The 26,790-nt window shown below is 39.8% G+C and overlaps 1 protein-coding gene across 2 annotated transcripts; it reads left to right on the forward strand.

The window, feature by feature from the left end:
- The first annotated feature begins 1,122 nt into the window (after window positions 1-1,122).
- Window positions 1,123-26,790, forward strand: ip6k1 (inositol hexakisphosphate kinase 1). 2 transcript variants are annotated; one of them, XM_034149873.1, is made up of 9 exons: window positions 1,123-1,307; window positions 13,917-14,170; window positions 14,539-14,684; window positions 15,210-15,336; window positions 19,252-19,486; window positions 20,600-20,781; window positions 22,230-22,411; window positions 23,340-23,573; window positions 24,066-26,790. In XM_034149873.1, exons 3-9 carry the CDS (start codon window positions 14,568-14,570, stop codon window positions 24,582-24,584), a joined length of 1,596 nt encoding a protein of 531 aa, XP_034005764.1. In that variant the 5' UTR covers window positions 1,123-1,307; window positions 13,917-14,170; window positions 14,539-14,567; the 3' UTR covers window positions 24,585-26,790. The 2 variants fall into 2 exon arrangements, with proteins under 2 accessions (XP_034005764.1, XP_034005765.1); XM_034149874.1 differs by having other exon boundaries at window positions 22,236-22,411.

The raw sequence follows: 26,790 nt of genomic DNA on the forward strand, positions 1-26,790 counted from the left end.
TTGGATGTTTACTGTACGTTGGACGTAGTTGCGTTTTGTGTGACTGGGAATTTATTTAAAACGATATAATCAAGAACGAAAATAAAGCGATTACTAACGTTTACTAAGGCTTACAATTACTATGTTTATGACACGGCAGTTAATATACCTACATAATTCTGTCTGACATAATAGGGACTATGAATTGACATTACACACAGTATCCCACTGCATTATACAGCATGTGCCTTTTCAAAAAGGCCAGTGAAGGCAACCTTTACTTGCATTCAGAGGCCACTTTATCAGATACACATGTTTATCAATGAGGGAAAACATAATATGAAATGTTTTTCCCCATATGATATTCCTCCCCCCTTTTTTTTTACATTAAAAACACCAATCAATGTGAGTGCATATATAGAAGAGGTATAATACAGTAGTGTTGCAGTAAGAATTAAGTATGATCCATCAGCCAGAAGCAATAGTGCTTATAATACCAATTTGAATAATGATACAAAATAAAGATGATCTATGTGTTTATGTCAATTGATTATAGTTAAGCATTGAATATAATATGAATTATACATAAAATATGCCACTTACAGGAGTCAGAGGTCGTCAGTTTAACTTAGGATAGAAAAGGGGTTCCTCAAAAGTTTGGGAACCACTGCCCTAATCTACAAGACAATATTCCAGTGGTGGACAATATTTAAGTAAGTTTACTCAAGTACTGTACTAAAGCGACATTTTGAGATACTCTTACTTTACTTGAGTATTTCAATGTATTCTACCTCACAACATCTTAGAGGCAACTTAAACTCCACTATATTTATTAAATAATCAAATGAAAAGGTAAAGTAAGGTGTACAGAATAAACGCTTTTCTTTTCTGGGCTATATGTGAATTTGATGGTAATACATTTACCTGAGTATTATGTTGATTGCAGGTCTATTCCAATACTAATGGTATTTCTACACAGTGGTATTACTACTTTTACTTAAGTAAAAGAGCTGAGTAGTTTGTCCGCCACAGATATTTTCTATCATTATGTGATATTCAATAAATCCAATGAAACAAGTAGAAGAGGAGGAGGCAGTTCCAGTGACAGGCGGTAGGGGGCGCCAACCCGTCGCAGTCGTGGAAATGAACTGTAAAAGCCAAACAGGCTGCGTTAGCTTCACTGTAATGACGTTAGCCTGCTGGATGTTTTTTTCTGCCGTTAATGATTTTGGATACTGGGGACCGACATCCATGAGCCTCTCCGATCTTTTGAAGCACAGCCACCGTGACCTCCTTGAATTCAGCCCCAGTACCGGGCAACCCTGAAGGTATGTTGTTATTGTGACAGCTCGCTGCCTCTATCCGGAGACACTGCGTAACGTCAAACCGTTATGCTAGCTCTTTAGCTAGCGTTAGCATGCAAGGATACTTAAACGGCAAAACTAACGTCAGTGTTTTCCATCAGTGACCGGGACACCGAGCGGCGGTTGAAGGAGAATTTTAGATCGAGATGTCACGAAGCGGTGTTAAGTTGTATTCGCAATGTAAGCTGTTTTAGGCTATTTTTGCTGACTTAGCCTAGCTAGCGTGTTGTCAGGCTAAGGTCAAGAAGCTGCTGGCCATTCTGACAGCTAACGCTAACTAATATGGTACCCAGGGGTCTATAAACGTGTAATATGTGGCAGATAGCCACGCTGCTAATAGTTAACGCTGGCTATTATCAGGTTTAAACTGGGAGCTGGGCTGGTGTCGTATTCAAGATGAAAAGGTAGGTATCTAAAAGTTTAATTAGCTTAAAGCTAGCTCGGTGTAAATATAATTAATGGAGGAGGTTTCTAGATGGACTGTCTGCTGTAATGTATTGTGACAAACATATTTGCAGTAGTAACTAGGTTGTTGTTACTGTATGTCGTGGTGCAGTGAAGGTTTAATTTGTACTAGGTTTATTTTTTTTCTGTTGCACTGTGCGCGATGATGCCCATGCTGCTATATGTTATCATACAACTGATATGGAACTGTCTTATCATTCTGCTCCACAAACGACCATAGTGTTAGTAAATAAATAGACCGACATCCACCATTTAGGTACTTCCTGTCATATCAACCATAGTGACTCGAGGATGTGATGCTTTTTGACCTATATGTAATGCTGAATATCATGCTGAAAAAAACAACCAGTCTTTTCTATGTAATACATGCAGCTGGCTTCACATGTGACTGTTTAAATGTATTAATGTCAACATTTGAGGGGACACTTCCTTGCCTGGTTATTGTCAACTAAGTGGATTTCAAGGGCATGTGTCCAGATCTCCATACCTAAACGTTTGGGATTTTAATAAAGGGAAATGTCTATAAAATATAGTTTTCTTAGTTACAAATAGTATGCAAAGGTATGGAATATTTCTTTAGATATTTATAATGCTTAAATCGAGTTATTCTTTGAAGATCCAAAAGGTAAAACTATATTAAAGACCTGACTAACGTATCATCTTCCTTTCCTCTTCTTAATATGAATAGTTGGACATCTAAGCTCCCTTGTTTTTAACTGTATACATGTTTTTGTATTGAGGGCTTATGTAAGAAAGTCATACACAAAATGTATTTGAATGTAAAACATTTGAAAAGATTGTCTATGTGGCACAATATGTTTTCCCCCCAAATCTATTTGGTTGCTACAGACTTATTACATGAAAAACATAAGCCCCATTTTGTGCTTATTCTCTTTTTTTATATATATTCAAACCAATTCTATCAATTTGGAGGAATGTTTATTAAATGTTTACACTTATCGTGGGGCATTACACATCTTGTACTTAAAGATTTATAACGATGCTATGTTGCAATTTTATATTGATTGTGTTTTAAATCGTTCTTCAATGGTAAACAAAAGGTCAGTAAATCTCCACCTCTAAAACCTCAACATTTTTTCGTGTGCTGCTGCACTACGTTTTTCAGAATATAAACAAACCTCATCTAAATGGAGTGCCTGTACTGTACCTGAAAGATATGCGTGTACTGTTCTGTCAGCTTGATGAAGTATAATTTAGATTTTAGATTATAATCTGATCATTTAGCCTTTTCTAGGCAACCAACCAAACTCTGGAGTACTTTTACCCAAAACCTTGAGTGCTCCATTTAGTCTAATCTTTTCTTTGCCTTTTTTTAATAATGGAGAAAGACAGATACAGGAGCGTGCAGACTTTGGGCTTCAGCCTGCCTTTTTGGTCCCAAAGATGTGATAAATGGTACATGATCTCATCATGTATTTGAGTAAATGATGTTAATAAAAAACACACGTATGTAATGTCATAGAAGAATTCAGATGACTGAATTACTTAAAGGGCAAATATTTCCCAATTGAAGTAACGACTGCAGTGAGTTTTTAAATTGTTTAAAAGAAGACTGTCTGCATGATCAACAATTACCAATGAATTCACAAACATCAGACACACAGACCAAAATTGGCCTGCCTTAAGGTTACATTTGGCCTTACAGATTACAGAAGTGATTGTGGTGTAACTCTTGATATGTCATATCACTGTTTAGTCTATTTTATTTCTTTTGTGTTAAAAATCCTTTTATTATTTAGAGATATTCATAATTTGTTCATAATCTGAGCAAGGCAAGCAAATAACAGTTTGCACGGGAAATGTATCTGAATTGACACTGTCACTTGTGTTCGTTTAATGTAACTACACGTTTATTATTCAGGTAATGATGTTACGCTGGACTGCATTTTATGGAGATGTTCCGTTATTTACATTTTTTTGCAAATTACAAAATGAGTTTTAATTAGGGCTGTGCGATTATGGCAAAAATCATAATCACGATTATTTGGGTCAATAATTGATATCACGATTATTAAATACGATTATTCATTGACTTTGAAAAAATCCATTTAATGAACTTTAAAACAAATAATAATTTGAACAGTATCTTTTTAACTGTTGATTACCCTGAACGTATAATTCAACTGAAAAACCAATACAAAAATAAATGATACATTTAAATAAATAATATCAAAATAATAAATACCAATCAACAAGATCAACAAATATTTTGGAGCGCACTTCCCCAAGCTACTAAACATATATAAATATGATAAATACAAATAAATGAGACCAAAATTAATTAGATCAAATATGTTGCACTGTCACAACCTAGCAAAGCTAAATAATTGTTTTTTTCGATTATGTTGTTTTCGTAATTGTGGCAGGCCAAAATCGTAATTGCGATTAAAATACGATTAATTGCACAGCCCTAGTTTTAATCACATACCAATACCACAATTTTGTCCACAAAACATAAAACTTAACTTGGGTGTGTGTTGCTGACATGAAAGTCTCAGTTGTTGCGGTAACGCCGCAGTCGGTGGTTAGCGGTGAGAAAGGAGTCCAGATGGCTTGTGTGTGGTCTTAGTCGTTGTTCTGACTGATTGACGTTGTCTCTCTCAGACGATTGTTGATAGGACGGTTTGTTCTTCTAGAACTGTGTGTGTGTGCATGTGTGTGTATCTGTGTGTAGTTACACAGCAGCTGTTGATTTGTGTCAGGGGACATAAGCCGCAGCTGTGCATGCGTTTTCGTGTTTTTCCCAGTTGTAGTTTGTGATTTCTGTAGAAAGACAGATGTGTTTGGGGTGTCTCTCCCACAGCGCTGCATGATACGGAAAATGAGCCGGATCCCTTTCCCTGCACTACTTTCTCCGCTCCTTCCCTGCCTCCTTGTGTTGATCAGTATCTCATACTTTGTTTAATTGCTTCCTCTGTACTTCATTGGTCCTCATTTCCTTCATAACTCCTTTCTCACTTTTACTCCCTGCAGCACATCCTCCATCATCATGATTTCCTTTCATTCATTCACTTCCTTTCATCCATCTCGCCACGATTAGTCGCTCTACAAAAAAAAAAGCCAACTATTTTGATGATCGATTTATTGTTTAAGAAGTTTTTCCTGCAAAGATGGCAGTCTCTCAAATGTTGAGATGTCTTGCTTTTGTATGCTTCAAACAGAAGAATACAATTTAAAAAATCTAGGATGAACACTATTTTCTTACATTTCTATCGCAAAATAGTCCATAATGAAAATAACCCTTCTATCACAGCCTGTTTTTGGAGCGTCCCTGTTCTTAATGTTCCTCTTATTTGCTTCCTTACGTCTTTCCTTCCTTCACAACCTCCTACTTTCCTTTTACTACTTCCTGTCTATCCTTCATACATTCCTTTTATTTTTTCCTATTTCTCCATTTATCATCCATCACACTTAAACCAACATCTCTATTTCTTCCCTTCCTCTTTTCTTTGGGTTTGTGAGTTTCTATCATAGTGTGTGTTTGTGAGTGTGTGTCAGCAGTACCTACCTCCATCCCATATTTAGCATCATTTACTGGTTATGCTACGCTTCACTAATGCATCCACTCAGCAATAAAACATGCTCATAGATGCTGAGTTAAGACATTATGATGGGAACGATGATGATGATGATGATGATGATGATGATCTCTTGGCTCTTGCACCTGACTTTCAAATCATTCTTGGATATATCTTGAACATTGAATTGGTCAAATTGGGACATTGCAATGCTTTGAGTTGACATTGCAGACCAGAAAGTTTTTCAGTTGCATTATTACATGTATTATCTGTTGAAATGCATAGCTGGATTGACAGTCATTTCTTGCAGTAGGTGTATGTTTTACGTAGGGCTGCAACCAAGGGTTATATTATATTTTTTCTATTAATGTATTACTTTACTAAAACCTTTGCTTTAAGAAGTTAAAACAATAACATTTTGGTCTGTTCTGCTTTCAAAAATAATAGTTTTTACCTCATTATTCAGTCTGAAATAGTGTTTATTTTTTCCTTTTCTTTGCTAAGAGCAGTTAAGGATAATAGAAACATGTTGATTCAAGAGTTGTCATAACTGTTAATTGATTTAACAACAACCTTTACAGCTACGTCCATTATAACAACTTGTCACCATGTCTGTGGCTGTTGTCATTTCACAATAAGGTAACCGCTGTAAATATAATATATTCACTTTGCCTCATAACTTAATCTCTTATTAAATATTCCCAGTATTAGGACAATTATTTTCCAGCTGTGTTGATATTTATGATTTAGGCTAATTTGTTGCTTTACCATTGTTTAAGATGTTTGCAACTGTATATGAGTGTGATTGACCTCTGACAGATAATAACCTGGTGACCAAACACCTGTTTTTGTATGCAGGTGGATCAGGTGTCTTTGTTGATTGTAAGCACATTTGGTCAGCTGTGTAAAATAAGTGTTTTGTTGGTGAGAGACACATTTTTGCAATCCACTTTGCTGCGATTGATGGAGCCGAGTAGTGCTGAGCAGTTTTATTATTGATTTTATACATTACATTACATGTCATTTGTTAGACGCTTTTATCCAAAGTACATTCAGTACTGTGGACAATCCCCACAGGAACAATTTGGGGTGAAGTGCCTTGCCCAGGGACACAACGACATGCTGACTGCAGTGGGACTTGAACTTGCTACCCCCTGATTCGAAGTCCAGCACTCTATCCACTGAGCCACAGCCTCCCCCTATATCAAGTAAAACATTAATTATTCGTTTATTGGTCAGTCATTTGAACAAATCACATTAGGGTTTGTAAACTCAGGCATGGCATTTTTCATTAGATGAAAAAAATGTTTGACTTTACATTACATTGATCATTTAAATATGATGTACATGTATCTGATAAATACAAAAACGTTTTGGTCACTTTTCCTTTTCTATTCCTGCATAAAAGATTTCTGCTTGACGTTTAACGTAACAAACCTCTGTGGCTCGATTGAAACCAGAGATGTCTTAGTTGTGTGGTTTTGTCTCAAGATGTCATGGCATCTCTCCGGTTTTTCCCCTCAAGTTTTTCCACACAAGTCAGAAGAAATCATTCCTCACTTTTAATTCTGGTTAATGTTAATTCCATCTGCAGCAGCTATTTATCTAACTAATAGAGTGGTGCAGTGATGATGTCTTTTTATAGGCCGACCCAGAAGTAAGCTGCGCTAGGGTTCCCTCGACAAAAAAGCAATGGGATTTCTCCGTAGGATTTTGGAATATTGTAAAAAATAAGATCTGTGGAAAACGAACCTGTTTGATAAATGCACGTTTTGTTCAGCCGGATAATCTCTACATGTCTACCCTACTTTTATAATTTTCTAATCATAAATCTAATCTCCAGAAGCAAAATGCTAACGTTATGCTATAAACGAACTACAGCCGAGTACAGCAGAGTCGCACGACTTCAACGTCACGCCAACTTAAGATCCATATTCAAAAATACAGATTCCAAATTGTACAAGTTGAAGCGTTTGTTTTAACAGTTTGCAAGAGCGCACGTACTTGCTTTCAAGCAGAACAGGGGCAAAACAAACTTAGCGGGAGTGTTTACGTGTTCGGCGTAATGACGTACAACGCCCTCGACAACTTCTGTAGTCCTATTCAGCCACTTGTTAACAACCATTGTTTTTCAGACACGTAAACTCTTCAGAAATCCCCAGCGGGGTCACTGCTGATGTATTTAATGTCGTAGAACAAAACGTGATCCGTCTCTTCAATTTGTGTCAACCACAGACCTTATTTCGAGCTATTTTCCAAAAACTAGTTACAGTAGAAAAACCCATTGACTCTGAAACGAGGGAGCCGGAGGTGGTAAAATGCTAACTGACTTCCGGGTTTTAGGACTCGTTCCTGCACAACTCTATTCCCTTGTGTAAAAGGGACATAAATAGATAAATAGAGAGCAAGAGTAACAGTAGTTGTCAAAGTACTTTAATCTCGCTGCTATAGTAGTACTTCACACTACCTCTGATGATGTAAGAAGTACAAATTGGAAAACATGAAACGTAGCCAGAAGAGTCACTGGCAAGCGTGGAGGGTAAACATTTCTTATCATTTGAAGGCAGCTTAAAATACTCAGATCAAGGCCAAAAACATTCCTAGATAAAGCATTTTAAATGTAGGTTTGACATAATTAAGCGCTTAAGATAACTGAAGAAATGGCCCACTTTCGGACTAGGATGTTATTATTAACTTTAGAGAATATTCAGTCAATGTTGCATATCCTCAACACCAGAAGACAGCCAGGGTTTGTGACTGATTATTGCAAAGTGTTACCAAGATAAAGTTGATGTAAGTTCATGTGGTGTGTTGAATCCAATGAAATATATAAAAAATCTTCTCTGCTAAATGCATTGTTTGGTCAAATTGGTTAAATAAAGTCGTAGTAGAATTTTTTTTTTTTTGCAAGAAGAATATATTTATGTATTCTAAAAGCGTAATTTAAAAAAAATGTTTAGGAATCCTGTAGTGGCCTTAAAATATTCTGAAATACTAGACAGAGTGATTTGCAATTCAGTAATGACCTCACCTTTTATTTTAAACTAAACTATCAGGATGTCAACATCTCCCATTCATCAGTAACCTTTAAACTTGACACAGATGCAACTCGCTGCCAAACTAAGCATTCTACTATTAGAGATCCCTGGAAGTCCTTAATTGGCTCTACTTACTAAGGAACATGCACACACACACACACACACACTCACACACATGGTCCATCAGTCAGAAATAGCAGCTTAATCTTAGTCTGCCGGTGTCGTAGAGCCCAAGTGAGCCTCAGCTTTGTCCCAGTGATGGCTGATGATGTAAGATATTCTCACTCAGATCCTCTAATGTGATTGGCTGGCTGCTCAGGTGATTCACCACACCTGGCAGAACATAGTGTGGCGATTAGAGATGTTGTTGTTGGTTTGTTTGGAGCACGTACTCCTGAGCTGCCTCCTACAGGCATACGACAGGTCTGATAGACTAACGGTGGCAGACGTACAGTAGCTTTGATGCGAGAGAGGCCGCTATACTCAAATTATTTTTAAAGTGAGGTCATTTGGCAAGTCGGCTGGCAGCAGGTGGCAGAAGGGGAAAGTGTGCAGGAGATCGCTGTTGTTTTTCGACGATACCTTTGCGACAGGGCAGCCAACACTGCATGGATCGCCGAGCTATCTGACACTGAATCCAAACACATTAATTTTACATAGCACACAAAACAGCATGATATGAAAGCAGCCCACAGCTATAACACAGGCTGAGGCTACAAAACAACCTGCATTTGTAATGGTTTTCATGTGTTATTGACATACAAAAACAAATAGTAGAATATAAGATAAAACTGAATATTATTTTCTGAGATATTCAGCCCAAAGAGAAATAAGGAGATAAAAAGACAGAGAGGGAGCTGAGCGGATTTGGGCAGAGGGATGAGGGAAATGGGGAGGAGGAGAGTGTGTTTAGGAGACATCAGTTAGGAGGCAAGTCGTCCTTGACTCTGCCCTCCACCAACCTATTCCCAGCCCTCTGCATCACACTGCATACAGGACTCTGCCTGCTGGAAACACACACCTGTTGTCTGTGTGCCAGGAATTCACAGGAGACACATATAGACCCACTAAGAGACACAAGACCACCGTATAGAGGGGTAACCATACACCAGCTGTTCACTTAACACCCCGATACCTACCTCTGTGTGACCAGATACCTTTTGATCTCAGACAACAGCCACGCTAGAGGCTCACAGGCTCTACTGTACTGGGGCACAGAGATGCTATCAGCTAAATGCTAAGAGCAGCATGCTAACATGATGATGTTTATCAAGTATAATGTTTTATCATGTTCATAATCTTGAGTCTATTGTTGGCTAATAGAGTGGTGCAGTGATGACAGATTTTGGTAGGCTAAACCAGAAGTGAGCACCATAAGGGCTCCCTCTAAATATACTTCGCTAGCCAATACAAACATGAATGTTACATAGTGATGTCACTCTGTTACAGAAGTAAACAAAGGAGTCCAATGGAGGCGTTTCAAAAAGCATAACTCAAGGTGATGATACTTGCACGCTATGTTCAGCAGGATCATCTCCACACATTAACACCACATTTGTAAGAAATGAAGTGTTAATGCATTCTTCCGAATTAAAAAGCTAACATTTTGGGGAGTCAAAGTTATTGCAAGTCAATATATAATCTTGATTTAATAACCACTGTGGATTCTCCTACTGTTTGACAGCATTATTTGATATACAATAACAGTGATTCAAATTCAGTGATGAACTAATGCTTCTTTTAGCCTGCTCTGTGGGATGTTTGCTTTGGACTTTTTTCTGCCATGAAATATCTAAAGTGTATTAATTAATAATGTCTTGGCACATGCTGAATATGTGAGTATGCAGCTGGACCACAGAAATCTTTGATGCATGTGTGCTCATATATTTTTGTGTTGGATAGATGCTTCTGTGTGTGTTGCCGAGTGCAGCGCAACGTTAGACGTCATGGATCATCGGGGTGATTCCACTGATCCCAGAAAACAGAACAGATGTGACCTGATGTTTACTGTTTGCTGCTAACTTTAGAATGCATTCCTCATGGGAAACACTGTTCACAGTATCTGTATGTGTGTGTATCTGAGGCTCGTGCTCAGTCAAGCTTGGATCGTGACTTGAGATCAGAAGTTAGATGTTGACATTCCCATCGTGGCTAGATGCGTGCAGGGTGCTTTGAGCAGTCTTGTGATGTGGATCCAGTGCGAGTGTGTGTCTGTGTAACAGGAACAGGGTGGTGAAAAGCATTTCTTACCTTGAAGACATGATGGTGGTTTGAGGTTTTCAAGGTTGCCAGCGATGTCTGGGGCCTGCAGCTTCTCACATCAACAGCTCACTTGTAGCACACATAGATGTCATTAAATCAAAGGTTTCTATTAAACAATCAATCAGTCACTAAGTATCGGTGATGAAAATTACAATGAAAGCTCTCCAATGGTTTGCAGGTGTAATTGCTTGTTTATTTATTTCGTTAGATACACGGGGTGTTTCTCAATCGCGAGTAAAGCTGCTCCAGAGCCACTATTTCAAGCATACTACGTCATCGAGTGCCGCCGAAGTACTGTTCCAATGTCCAGCATACTTGGAAATCTACCGAGCCCGGCGTACTCCGTAGCGAGAAATTTTGAGACTGCACATGAGTAGACTCCGCGGTCTTAAAATCCCCACAATGCTTTGCGCACGGACCAATTTCCCCAAATCTGTGGCGGAAAATGTAAGGCGGGGCCTCTCATATGACGCACACCTGCACACTTGCTAGCGTGTTCCACTCTTTGTTTTCCGAATGCCAGGAAGTATTCTTGCCTCGCTTCTGAAGCAAGATGCTCGGCAGACATGTGCTACCAAGCAAGCGTACTCGAGATTGAGAAACACCCATGGTCTAGTTTTGGTTGTGTCTTTGTAAGTCAATCAATTCCCTTTCTTGTGAACTATGGTCATTCAATGTACACTATAATACAGTAGTTTTCATTGTTTCTGGCAATTGCATGTCCACACTAGGACTGACACCAATAAGGACTTTCTTTATCAATTCATCTGATGGATTCTTTTTTTTGTGTATATATATATATAAATATATGAAAGTGCCATCACAATTTGTGTCAAAAGGGGCAGATTCAAATGTATTGTTTTTGTCAATGTTCAAACAAAGACATACAAAGAAAAACCGCAAATCAGCACATTTGTGAAGCTGGAAGAAGATAACAATGACAAACTGATTATATACAGAGTTGCAGAGTAATATTCTTTCAATCAATGAATTGCCTGAAATCACATGTGCCGTTGCTTATGCTAGAAAACAATCTAATATTAGACTTATTAACCTTTAGGGAAAAACAAGCAAAGGACACACATGAAATGAACTAAGAGATGTTTTAAAGGTCATGTAGTAAATGAAAATACCGATCTTTCTGATTCAACTCAGCAGGAGTTTGGTTCATCAATGTATGTTTGCTTCTTGGTAATTAATCAGAGGAGCCTTCAATTTGTGAAAACAAGTAGAGACTTACAATCACAATCAAGTGGAGATGTTTGGATTGAGTTGAAGTTAGTTTCAAGTCAGCATTGATAGGCTTGATAATTGAAAAATTGCCTTTGGGAAACCCTACATTTCCAGTAAAACTCTTTATACAACTATATTATTATAACCAGGCCTTCACAACAAAGGAGTCCAATGGAGGCGTTTCAGGCAGGGTGTGTGGGAGAGAAACTCCCTCTGGAGGGAACACAGGGATTTTAGCCTCAGCAGACCATTTACATGCACCCAAACCTCTATCACACTACAGGAAAGGGGAAACCTCAAAAAGCATAATAGGGGCCCTTTAACGGACCACATACATTTTTGGAGAAACTTCTATCTTTACATTTGGAATGTTATTAAAAAAGGTACGTGGTGTCCGTCTTGCTAAAGAAGAGTTATTTTTATAAAATAAATAAAATGATGTTTTGCCGTGTCTGAACTGTTGCATATGGAGACTGTGTTTGGTGTTACTCCATTATGTTGAGCCCTCATCGTGATATTGTCAATGAGCGTCGTGCCTTGCCGTAGCCTTGACACTAACCAGATGATGCCCTTCAAAAACACACACACACACGAGCAGGTTATCATGTCGCTAACTAGCCTTCCAATCCTCCCCAATCGTCTTTGTTCTCTTATGTCCTCCTCTTCCTTTCTTCTCATGTCTTCAGGCAGGCGAGGATGACTCATATTGGGGGAGCTTTGAGGTGCATCATGGGATATATGGGGATTGGATAGGAGGAGGTAGAGGGGGATTTGAGAAAAGGCAGGGAGGAGAGGAGGGGAAATCTTGAAAATCTGGCCCAGATATTTGGACACCTGAACAAGTATGTGAGAGCTGAACTCGATGTGTCTCTTGAACTCACCCTTTATTCTCCACTACGTGGAACATCAATTCAAAATGTCATTTTTTTCTTGAATTCATTCACATGATTTTGGAAACAAGCTCTATTATATTTGTGGCGCGTCTTTAGATGTTTGATGTCATAATAAAACCAAAATGGTTTTGTACTCGCATTGTTTACGTATCCTGTGTCATGGTTTCAAATGCTAATCATTTATTGTGGTTTTTGTTTTGGATGATACTCAGCAACACACAGGCTTTGATTTCATTCTGCTGCTCGTTGTATTCAGTAAATCCTGAATATCAAATAATCCTTTTAGGTTATTGACAATGATTTTGTATTAATATTTAATTAGTTGAGTTTTAAATCAACAGAGAGCTGGGTTGACATGCGGTTGTTAAACACAACCATGAACTGCATCTTTCAACATGTGTTGGGGAGTGAAGTGTGTTTCAGGAAGTGTTCCTAATGATAGAGTAGGGTTTTTTTATTTATCCATACTTTAATTGATTGATACATGATTATGATTGGATTTATAAACATACATTTTAAAGTTGAAGCAGTTTAAAACCAAAATGAGTTACAATAAGACATCTTTTCTGACCCTGACAGTGCTGCTGCATGTCCTCCTAATTTAACTACGTACAGAATAAAAATGTGTGTGTGTCTACATTTGAAGATGATCTGTGTGTGCGTGCGGACACACGTATTTTCTTCTGTGGGACAGTCTCTCGATGCTGACGTGCTGAAACAGTTGATGTCAACTGTTTGTGGCAACATGCCCAGAAAACTGTGTTTGTGTTTTATTTTGATAGCGGGTTGAAACATCATGTGTCAGGGAGTTTGTCCTAAAATGTGTTTTTGTCAGGCTGTTGTTATTCTGAACATGCTCCACCAGTTCAGATCAAACTCAACCCATTGTTTTGTTTCGTTTGAAAAATAACCCTGAGATAACTTCACCCATCTTAAGAAATAATCATTTTAATAATTTGTATTTAATTTTATATTATAAATATATATTTTAGTTTTTTTAATGTTGAATATTAACAATGGATCCTCCTTTAGCTCTTTAGATAGTCTGGCCTCTTAAGCTCCGAGTTTAGTTTTAGTTGCAGCAGATTCACAAATATACATAATATAAACTCAACTGGTATTTTGCATTTCCTCTCTCTACAGGAAGTGGTGACCCTGCCCTCCTGACACCCTGATTCCCCCTGCCTCCCTCCCCAAAGTCATTGCCCCGCTTCCCACCATCCTGACTGGGTGCCCGTGCTGCCGGCGGTGGATTAGAGCCCTCTGATTGGAGGCTTTGCGAGGTGGTTTTTCGGTCTGGCGCCGCCTCCCCCAGGGGCCGGCGTGCGCTCCCAGCAGCCCGTGGTGCCCTGCGCCCCCCCCCTCCCCATCACTGCACACCAGAGCCAATGCCCAAGGTGAGACCAGGACTGCCCTGATATGTAGTGTGATACTCAGAGGACATAGAATACATTGTTGGTTACGTTTTCAGTATATAGTATTCTCATGTTAAATGAAAGATTTCACTATTTTCTGACATTTTATAGACTATTTATAGAAACAATTATTTACAGTTTATTGATGATGAATATGTAATCAGAGGGAAATGGAATCTCTATCAATAAAGGAAACTAATGAAAGGGTAAAGCACCACTGGAAATCAAATATGTTGGCGACGGGTATTTTCAAACAAATCGGCCATCGTAAGAGCATACTTCATCTAAAGAGTGCTTAACTGTGACACAAATCCACATCAGTTTTCTCTGACACCTTCTCTCCTCGGCAGGAGGAGGCGCGGTCCGTCCGCCAGGAGCCATGTGCCTCCCTCACACCAACAACATGGAGAACAAGTTACAGGGGGCGGCGCAGGGGGGAGGGGCTACACTACGGTCACGGCCAGGAGGCGTCCCACTGGAGCCCTTCATACACCAGGTGGGTGGCGATGACGTGTGTGACGGAAAAAGCTGACGTTATGTTCGAGCTCAATGCTGATGATACGGTTCTTTTTATGAGAAAAAAAACCTTCACGTCCAGGTTTTTTCCAAAGCGCTGACGGTGTGCTTGGAGAGCCTTATTCTGGTGTTTCATCCCAAAAAACTCTCCCTGGATTTTCTTTAAAATGTTTTGGAAAAAGAATCTGACCACATAATGACCTCTCTAACTGCCGTGATTTGACAGATCTGCATCGCCCCTTTACTTTTTATTATCGATCGGTGTTACCCTCTATTTGTTGACATTGTTTTTCACCATAAGCAACAACCGGAGGATTTTGTATGAATAAAGTTCATATCTACATGAATGATGTCCCCAGCGATTTTCTGAGAGTTGAGATATTTTCTACTAACAGCACTCGAAGCAGCTGCACATAAACGACAGAGCACTATATGGACAACCATAGAGTTTCTGTCATTTTTGCTATCCTCTGTCTGTTTTTCATGTGTGTGTTTGTGTGTGCAGGTGGGGGGTCACACCAGTATGATGCGTTATGATGACCACACGGTGTGTAAGCCTCTGATCAGCAGAGAGCAGCGCTTCTACGAGTCTCTGCCTCCAGACATGAAGGAGTTCACTCCGGAGTATAAAGGTCAGTCACAACTCACTGATTTGAAGTATTACTGTAGCCATGGCTGCCAGCTGGATTTTTTTTGTATATCCTATACAAATCCTATTTGAACAGCCCTGTTATTATATGATGAGCAGTTCAAATAGCTACACACAAAAAATATATATATAAAATGTAAAACATATTTCAATTTGTCATATTCATTTAAGGATGAGAAATGCTTTGAGTGAAAGTAAAAACATGTGCACACCGTCTTGCTTACTGCTGGACTACATGATTTGATTGAAATGTATCAAAATCAGATTAAGGTAAAATAAGATAGGATAAGATATAACAAGATGAGGAGTTCAAACAAGGGTAATTGGAATAACATATAAGAGACAGTATATACAGCAACATCTAAAACATTTCAACATATTTACAGATAAGAATGATTATGAATATGTTAAATATATATCCAAGTAAGTTGATATGATGCGCCTGTCACTCTTAAGATATCTCTTTTTCAGTGTTTGCATGACAGCAAGCTTTTATGTTTTAATTTAATGGTTGATTATTATGAGGTTTTTTGCAACACCCCAAGATATGCTGCTTCCAGAGAAATCCAAGTCCCTTTTTTTACAAAAAAATATTTTTGGGCCTTATTTCCTTGTAATAGTAGTACAGTTGAAGATAGACAGGAAATAAAGGGCATGACTTACAGCAAAGGGCAACAGGTCAGAGGCCGCTGTACTTAAATCAAATGGGCTTCCAGGTCAGCCCCTCCTGCTACCCCGTATTTCACACACTGCTCTAAACTGTCTTTACTGCTCTGGGTTCAGTGGCTGGTGCAGAACCAGAGAGAGACGGAAGTACGGATGTTTACTCTCAGTGAAGTGTTCTGGCTGCTCTGCTCTCCATCACCAGCCACATCATGTAGCTGCTCTCACTCGCGTTTGCTATAGTAACACACACACACACACACACACACACACACACACACACACACACACACACACACACACACACACACACACCTCACCCTCTCCTACAACATGTGACCTTATTATCATTTAAGCAAACAATGTAAAAGAGGAGAACATTTCACAAGAAATGTGTCAGGTCACAAGATAGCATCAACAAACAAACAAAGTGAAATATTTAGTTATAAATGGAATGCAGTCTTATGTATTCCATTTAATAACTGTGTCCCAGTTCAACATTGCGAACATTCCTCAAGTACATAGCGGTTTCACAAAGGAAACTAAACATACAAATACAAAATATTTGATACAAATGGGGGCTCGTCCGATCTTTGAGACAAAGAGTGAGTATTTGTTTGTGGTCTAGTGTTGATATTGTGTTTGGTGGTGGGCGGTAGTGTATATAGATGTAGCATTGGCTGTGAAGTATCTTACTGTTTAACAGCTTCCTCAGTTTAGATAGGGGAGTGTCTAGCTGGGCTGAATCAGTCCTTCCTTCAGGCACTCGTTTTTTAACCCATATTTTTGGTGTTTTGTTACTTCTCTTTGTACCCCTAGTTAGGAGTTTTTTTTTTACTTCCAAAAACAACCTAATTTAAAATCTTCTATAGTTATTTTAAGGCAAATTATAATTCCTAAAGATTTATCTTAGTTCCATCTTTTTTCTTCGTTGCTGCTTAACGCCACTTGCCATCAATCGTCATTATGTTAACCAACAGTTCATTATTTAATCCATTTGGCAGTCTCAAGAAACGCAATGCATTCTAGGGCGTTTGAGTATGTCCAATAATCCGACATCTTCTACTCAAATATTCTTGGAAAATGGGTTTACATCAAGGCATTTCTCACATTCACAAAATACCAAATAGTATACAGTTGAAGCTGCTGCATACTCAACTTTAGATCATAATGAGTTTAAAGTCAGTAATGCGAAAAACACAAAACAACTTTTGTTCAGAATTGTACATTTAATATCTAGATTGTAATTTAGACACATTGTTTTAGACATTAAAAACATACTAATTAAAGAAAATAATATTCTTTGACATTGTATAGACTAACAATATTATTAATATAAAATGTGGTAGTTTATTTATTTAAAGGGGACCTATCATGCAAAATGCACTTTTGTACGTCTTTTCTACATGAATATGTGTCCCCGGTGTTCCAGGGAACTTACCAAGTGTCAGAAAACACAACCCTCTCTATTTTCCTCCATACCCAAATCTCTAAAAAAGGGGCTGCAACGGATCTGATAAAAACTGATCCAGATTTGAACACTGTCCTGACGTCAGGACGGTGGCGCTACGGCTATTGGGCCAACTCCACCAATCAGGAGGAGACAGCCACGGCCATTGCTGTTCGAAAGCGCTGGAGACGCTGTAGTACATATGTCAGGCCAGTAGATGGTGCTGTTCTCACTGAATCTGCCCAGAGCTAGAAATTGTCAAATTGAGCAAAATGAGGCATGGCTAAAATGCATGATCTGTTTGGAATTTTGAAAAAAAAAAAGTATAAATATGCCTTATATAGGTATGGTCCTACACTATATTATTCAAATATAGCATGATACAAACACCAACGTGATTATTTTGAGGTGGTCATGATTCAAAGGTTAAACATCACTGTTTATTATTTTTCTATTTACCTTGGTGCATATATTCCCACTACACTGACCTGCAGCGCTCAGATTATCTTTATTCCCACCAGTTCACCTTGCTGGTGTTGGCGGTCCAAGTGCCATGACAACAGTGATCCATAAGGAGTCTATATTTAGCCCTGGACCTCTGCCCACTACCATTGTCCTGCTGATTAAATAACAGCAGACAGACAGACAGACAGACAGACAGACAGACAGACAGACAGACAGACAGACAGACAGACAGACAGACAGACAGACAGACAGACAGACAGACAGACAGACAGACAGAGAGACAGGGAGAGAGACAGACAGACAGACAGACAGACAGACAGACAGGGAGAGAGACAGGGAGAGAGACAGACAGACAGACAGACAGACAGACAGACAGACAGACAGACAGACAGACAGACAGCTGCCAAGGGATGACTCTGAGTCTGTCAAGGTTGTTTTATCCACAAATTGTTTGGCATTATCAGATCAAATGTGTCCTTGTGTTGTTGTCTGTGGAGGTCAAGTCATGTTTGGTGTTTTCAGAGCGCACGCTTTAGTTTGGACGAGATCTTTGGAGTTGATTTCCCACTATGGAGCTAACTGAGTGTAAAATGTCATTTGGAAAAACAGGGAGGATGTTCAGTGTCTCACTTAGTGGAGATGAGATGCTCTACTCTGCTCTAAAAATAACAGCTTAATGTTTACATAACAAATCTATCTAGGTTTTTCATCTATAAACTGTTCCTCAATTGAATTTACAGAACATTTACTAAATCTTGATACACAGAAGGATGACAAATGGCAGAAAAAAACCAACATTAACGGTGTTAGCATGGTGTTCCTGCAACACAAGCCTTAATTGCTTAAATATTCAGGTATTATTATACATTTAAAAAAAAAAAGAAATGCTTTATAATTCTCTTTGTGTCTGTCTTGTAATTCAATTTAATTAGGCAATTCTTGATTTGTATAGACAATCTCTTCTTTTGTTTTTCACATCTGTAATTCTGAGTGTACTACAGTATTTAAATACTACATGGTAAGAGTATTTGTCCACCAATTTAAAGTCAAAACTGCTGCACCTAATGAAAAGATTGTTGGTCAACATTTTTGAGAAACCCTATGAACAGCCTACCAAAATGAACAGATTGAGGTTTGCCAACGATAATGTGTCTGACCCTAACCATGTGTTTAACAGTATATGTGTTATTGTGCTTCAGTTATTGTCAAATGTATTTTCCATTGTTTCTTGTCTTACATTTTTTTGTCAGTCTGGAACTGCCATGAAGTATCATCAGGTCGTATCTGACCTTCCTGTCTTTATTTTCTCCCTCCTGTCAGGTGTGGTGCTGGTTTGTTTCGAGGGCGACTCTGACGGCTACATCAACCTGGTGGCTTACCCGTACGTGGAGAGCAACATGGAGGGAGGGCCCGGCGAGCACGAAGAGCGTGACCCCCCCGAGAGGGAGCAGCCGCGGAGGAAACACTCCCGACGCAGCCTCCACCGCTCTTCCTCTGAACACAAGGAGGATCGGCCCGACAGGAGGGAGTCACATGACCCAGAGGCCTCTGATAAGTAAGATCATATTACTGGAAGAAATTGTTTTAGAGTTGGAAACATTTTAAACTGGTTAATTTATACTTATTTATTATTTAAATGTGAAATTCGTTCCACAACCTTTGTTCCAGCTTGAGGATTTTATTATTTGTTCTGTTTTATATGATAGTGAATTACATATCTCTGGAGTTTGGTCTGTTGGCTGAAAGATGTCCCATTTGGCTCAGAGAAATTGTGACAGGCGCCATTTTCTGACATGTCAAAGACATGTATTGACCCCTCAAACAAATAATAGAATTTAGAACGATTTAAAAGAAATAACATTGCATCTGTGGCCACGAAGCTTAATAGGAAATGTAGTCGTTCAGGACTCTACTGGAGTCTTGATCCAGTCAATAATGCCAAGCTCACTCTTTCAAAGAGAGGCAGCCAGAATGCAGCTTTAATATGAACATTTGAGGGAATGTGTTTTATTTCTATGGCGTACATTTGCCGTACATTGTAGCCAAACTCACGTAGGGTCTTTACAAATGTTTGCCAGTGTACTTAAGGATGAATTATAATTAAATAGCGATCTTCAAACTTTTCCTCCTTCTTCAGGTCAACATTTGAATTTGTCTAATACTTTGTTTTGTGACCATATACTCTGCATTTTCTACAGACTAATGACTTCCTCATCTGCTGTACTTTGTTTTCACTGCTGATTTTGTGCTGTCAAGGACAAATGTTAGCATGCTAACACTTGAAAATGAGATAGTAAGCATGGTAAACATTGTACATGCTAAAAATCAGCATTTTATAATGCGGACGTTCGCGTTTAGCTCAGGAAACTGCTGCCTCTCAAAGCTGCTGGTATGGCATTTTAGGTCGGGGCATTTGATTAATACATTGTTGTAGGCATGTAAGGAGAATTTCAACAAATGTAACAAAATGAATTTTAGACTCAACTAGATGAAAAGACGTGAGTGTGCGCCAACTGAGACAAATGTGCTCTTGGTAGTGCAAAATGTAGGTGAACATGTGCTGTAATCACACAATAGACTTTATTTGAATATCTAGACTTTAATTTAGACATATTGTTTGGACTTTTAGAAATGACCAATCAAATAATAATCCTCTCTCCCTCTGCAGTCTTGCAGAGCTGAAGAGTCCGCGGCTCGACCCGAAGCTGCACTCGGACGTTCCCTTCCAGATGTTGGACTGGAACAGCGGTTTGAGTTCAGAGAAGATCAGCCACAACCCCTGGAGCCTGCGCTGCCACAAGCAGCAGCTCAGCCGCATGAGGTCCGAGTCCAAGGACCGCAAACTCTTTAGTATCCTTTCTCAACCAACCACATCCTCCCAATCTCACTGTGTACTTTGCATTTCAATCAAGGGGTAGTTACTAGCTTTCCCACGGCTATCAAAACTTCAAGTTTACACGTTATAATCATTTTAGAGAGTCAATTCAATGAACCTGAAATGAGTCATTTAATCCAATGAATCACCTTATTTAACTTAAGGAGTTCTTATTTAAAACGTGTAGCTCTGGAAAATAAATGACACCTTAGATTTGTTTTCGTCAGACTACCTTTTCAACATCAAAAATAAACTTGACCTTGTAAATGATGATAAATAATGCAAAAATATGCGTGAAGGCCTGCTGTGTCACAGCACCTGAGGGAATGTGGCTGTAGAAATTATATAAATATGTTAATACAAGCACTGAGTAACTAATGTGAATCTAGTGGTTCTGGCTGAAAAATATCATCCAGGAGAAATCCACTGCGGCACATATCACTGCCCACTTTTTGGAGTTGAAGTTTAGAGCTGCAAAACATTTGAAGTAGTCAATTGGGCTTGGGGCTAAAGTGTTTCATTCTAATAACTTATTTATTCATTCAGTAAATAACCGACGGATTATTAGACGATACAAATAGTGGTCAGTTGCAGCCCTGGTGGAGTGTACCAATGCAACGAGAGGCACTGAATGTAAATGTCAGTGAGACTAAGGAGGAGGTGAGGTTATCAGGCCAAAGGTCATGTTTTGATCTTGAGCTTCAAAGAGAGCAGCTGTTTGGAAAGCACAACAACACACACACTGTCCTCAGCGAGGTCCATCTGTGTCCAGGCAGAGCAGCTCCAACAGCCTGCTGTGGACGGGTCACACTGTCAGCTTTTCACTTCGTCTGTCCTGTGCCTAATCATATTTATCTTCCTGCTTTTTTTATGTCAAGTTTATAGTCGGATAAAAACCTGAGCCCATTTTTCATTTCAAGTAAGAAAAGTGACTATAACATACATTATTTATTAATGGCCGAAGCTTTTATGTGTCTCATTGACGAAAAACGCACATTTATTTGAAAAATGATCTATTTAGAGACACGCTTTTATTTTTAGTTTTCATTCTTTCAGTTCATAATAAATAAATGAAAACGTTTTAATTTAACTAAATCATTTAAACTTACATTAGTTCCCACAAATACGTTTCAGTCTCTTTAATTTACCATTTTTAAATAGTTGCTAAGATCAAACTCAACATTTGCTGCAGAGGTTAATGTGGAACAAAATGGTCAAAGAATGGAATTATAATTCATTATTGGACCTTTGGACACTTTTCTTTGTGCTTCTAGAATTGTTACCATATTTTTTTTCTGAATTAAATGCAAAACATAATAATCTGTTGTGTGATCTTCTCCACGCCCATATAACAAGATGGGTGGAGAAGATCAGGAATGATTTGTTTTAGAAAGAAAAGTTTGCTCCTTGACCGCATCGTTTGAACCAGAGTTTCTGCTGTTGGAGAACGTGGTTCATCACTTCTCCTACCCCTGCATCCTGGACCTGAAGATGGGCACCAGGCAGCACGGAGACGACGCCTCCGAGGAGAAGGCGGCCCGGCAGATGAAGAAATGTGAACAGAGCACTTCAGCCACGCTGGGAGTCAGAGTGTGTGGCATGCAGGTACAGCAACACCTTTACAATGATCAGCTGAGGATGAAGGGCGAAGTAATACAGGCTCCTTTCTCTCTAGGGCACATGTCAATTTCAAATCCTTAGGTTTGTACATTAGTCTTTGAAAATACTTAAATGTACATACACAGACATGGGTCATTGAATGTTGAATGTATATATTTTCTGCAAGAAAACAAATATAAATAATTTTTTATTAAAAAAAAAGCGAGTAAATAGGCTTTAGTAACTAACTTTAGTTGAAGTTGCAACATTTTTAACGCCCCACCTGCCTGATAGACGCTTGTCCAAATAAAAACATTGTTGTTACATACATACCTTACATGCAACTCTGCTGTGTGAGGTTGTGCCTGAAATGAACTCTTAAAGTCTGTGAATTTGATACCATGGAAAGGTTTGGAACACCGACTGCAAAATGACATGCATTAAAAACTGTGCTTGGGGAGTAAGCGTTCACATGTAACAGGATACAAGTATTCCCTAACATAAAAAAAAGATATCATCAGATTACTGTTATTACTTTTCTATAAGCTGTACTGTTCTGTAGGTTAACACTTTAAGTGTCTATACGCCTACTGCCTGAATCTGCTTGGTGAAAAACCTATACATGAGTTTGTGTGAGCTTAATTGTATGTATTAAACTAGAGAATTTTCTGTCAGCTCAGACTTTCTGCTTTTTTAAACTGTAGTATGTGCTCATGTGTTTCATTGTTGGTGTATAGACTACTGCCTGAATAGGTTACTGATACAAAATATTTTACAGGTAACTAGTATTTGTAACAGAATACATTTTTAAAGTAACCCCTTCGAACCCTGATTGAACAACTGAAGGCATCAAATGTCTAATCTTAAATATGAACAGTTGTACCGATGGCGTCAGCAGCAGGTGTTTGACTGTTCCCACTCTGTGTCCCTGCAGGTGTTCCAGCTGAGCACCGGTCACTACCTCTGCAGGAACAAGTACTACGGCCGCGGCCTGTCAATCGAAGGCTTCCGCGAGGCGCTCTTCCAGTACATGCACAACGGGAAGGGTCTGAGGCAGGACCTCTTTGAGCCGATCCTGAAAAAGCTGCGCAGCCTGAAGGAGGTGCTGGAGAGGCAGGCGTCCTACCGCTTCTACTCCTCTTCACTGCTCATCATCTATGAGGGAAAGGTGAGCTCAAGTTTTAGAGACGATATTTCATGCTCATTTTCAGGTTCATGTTTGTATTTAGAGCCTCTACTGGGACATGTCTCCATGCTTTAATGTTCAAAAAGCTCTTTATTATTCTCATACTGCCTGTGCTGCTGCACCTCTTTTCACCCTCTGTCTGAAACCAGAGCCCAGTCTGCTCTGATTGGTTAGGAGGCCGTCTCTGTTGTGATTGGTCAACCGCTTAGAGATGTCCCAACCTTTGGCCTATCATGTACAATGTGTTGGAGCGCTAGCCAATAGAAGCACAAGTTTTACATAGTGATGTCACCATGTTAAGGAAGTAAATCCTCCATTGGAGGCATTTCAGGCAGTGAAAATCTCCCTCTGGAGGGAACACAGGGATGTTAGCCTTTGCAGACCATTTACATGCACACAAACCTATAGAACACTACAGGAAAGGGAAACCCCACATGTTTTCATCATGCTGATTCTTCCTGATTCTGTCTGTAGGAACCTGAGCGTGCAGCGTCCCACCAGAAGACTCCCGCGGCCCCCGCAGAGCCGCAGTGTGCCCCCAGCCCCCACGCACCCCCAGCCCCAGGCGCTCCCTGTGAAACGGTCATGAGCAAGAACCCAGACCCGGGGCCTCAATCCTCTCAGGGGCCTGCTTCCGCTCAGGGACCTGGACTGATGGCCTCCCCCTCCCCTCGTCCCCCCCCACAGGCCCCACCCTCCAAGTCAGACTGCCACTCTTTCCTTCCCCCTCTCCCTTCGCCTCACCCCATACAAAAATCCTCCTCCCCAGCTCTCAACTTAAGCTCCTGCCCCCCCCCTCCACCTCCTCCTCCACCAGCCCCCCGGCAGCCACCCCCCCTGGTGGACGTTCGTATGATCGACTTCGCCCACTCCACCTTTAAGGGTTTCCGCGGCGACACGGCGGTGCACGACGGGACGGACCGGGGCTACGTGTTCGGACTGGAGAGCCTGGTCAAGATCCTGGAGAGCCTGCAGGACGACAACCTGCCGTAGCTCCCAACACACACACAGACACACATATACACACATATACACACACACACACACACACACAGACACACACATTTGTTGTGAGTTAGTTCAGGTCGTGCGGTCGTGTTTTCTAGAGAACTGAATTGGTTTCGCTGTAAATATGGACTGAGGTTCTTGAGGGCGTCACCATGGCAACGCGGGCATTCTACAGTTGAGTAGTTACTATAGCAACAGCCAGGAGGCGGGACAGTGGAGCCAAAATGGCTGCAACCTAAAGCTCATATGAAGAAACCTTTGCAAAACACACACCTTTGTACTTCTACACTTGTGAGGACCTACATTAGCATAATGCATTTCGTTCTACATAACCTACAGTTCACCCGAATATCTACCAATTTTTCCTTCTCAGCCACACTGCTTTTTTTCAATCTTGATTGTTTTGGTTTAAGTAGCCGAGTTATGGAGATATCCATAACGAAAGATGTCTGCCTTATCTCCAATGTAATGGAACTACATGGCCTGTGGTGCTAAAAGTGCCGAGATCTGCAATGTCTCTTTTCACTAATCATATTGTTTCATCTAGGTACTTTTTCTTTCTACCGAAGTACTCCTGCCAACCCTCATCCTTTATTAGATACATGCCTCAACTATACGATGAGAGGCTTGTGTGCGATGATACAGTTGGCGGATGTAGTTTGGTAAAAAGGAATTAGTTCCTACATTAAACTGCTATCAACATGGTCTTTGGATTATCTTGAGGATCATGAGTTTTCAAATATATTTTTGGCACTTTTAATGCCATCTAGTTTCATTACACTGGAGAGTAGGCAGACATCTCTCACGCTTCAACACCAAAACAATCTGCATTGATTTATAGCACCACAGCTGAGACTTGTTAGAGTCCCCTTGCACTCGCAAATGTGCTTCTCTTCTTCACCGTGAAGTTCTTGCTTCACTGTGAGAATGATATATGTGTTTGACACCAGAGGGATATTTTAACATATATCTGCAACAGAAGGAGGGTGCTCTGTGCTTTCCTTAAATCTGAGTTTTAAGATGTGTACATGTGAGTTTCTCAACTGGTTCGGAGCCAGTCCTGATTCAATAAAAGGGACAAGTAGTAGATGTAGGTGACTGAATTTTAATGAGGCCTTTTTTGTAGAAAAAACACACAGAAATTACTCTTCAAAGCGGATCACTTCTATGTCTTAAAATCTGTTGTAGGGGGTCTTTAAACTATAGAAAGGAACAAAGCAGATGAAAGTGAAAAACATGCTTCCTGTGTCAAACTCACATAGGTTATTCTGCACAGTGAGGATGAAACATCGAGTGAAATAAAAACACTGAAACACACACACACAAGTCAAGGGGGTTTCATAATACCACTTCACACTTTGAAGGATGAGAGGACCATCCAAAAAACATCCTTATTCCCAAGGTTGAACATTTCAATTGGTCCTGATTAAGATATACAAACAACCGCACTCTATACACACACACACACACACACACATACACACACACACACAGACACAGACATCCTGGGAAAAGTTGTCTGTGGACAGAGCGTCCTCTGCGCGACCAATCAGCTGCATCCCAGGGGCCGCCCACTGAACACTCACTTTATGTCCCCCCCCTTGCTCCTCCCCCTCACTCCCCTGACTCCTCCCCTCTTCTCACCCCTCCACTCTTCTTCGCTCCTCTTTCTCTACAGAAACCAAACCCGGACAGATGAACAGACTCTTTCAGCGTTCCCTTGAAAACGCACTCCAAGCATCTGTTAAAGCAATAGATGGAGGTGATAGACTGCAATGTTTGTTTGTTTTCAGCAGTGCAGAGGGCAGCATTGCCCCACAGGGAGAACGGGGATAAAGTATAAACATAGAAGTAGGCTTAAGGAAAGGGTATAGATCATTTCTTTAAAAAAAAAAAAAACGCTGTGTGTCCGTTTTTGGGGCTTACGTCAAAAACGTTAGTAGTCGGTGTCCGTAAATCATCCTCTGGGTTTATTGTGTAATACTGAAAGCATAAGTGTCACTTCCCTAAATCTGGTCTGCTGATATTTTTCTTATTCTCAACAAATCCCATTTAAAAGAAAGACTCAAACCAACAACGAAATTATCCACTTACACCAATTGTGTGTATCAAAATCCTGATGTATCTTCTTCCTTTCTTCCATGGAGCTCCACTTTTGTCCAAAAACTATTAAAAACACACTAATAAGCCA

This window comes from Trematomus bernacchii, unplaced genomic scaffold (genome assembly GCF_902827165.1).
Source record: "Trematomus bernacchii unplaced genomic scaffold, fTreBer1.1, whole genome shotgun sequence".
In the NCBI taxonomy this organism is placed as follows: Eukaryota; Metazoa; Chordata; class Actinopteri; order Perciformes; family Nototheniidae; genus Trematomus; species Trematomus bernacchii.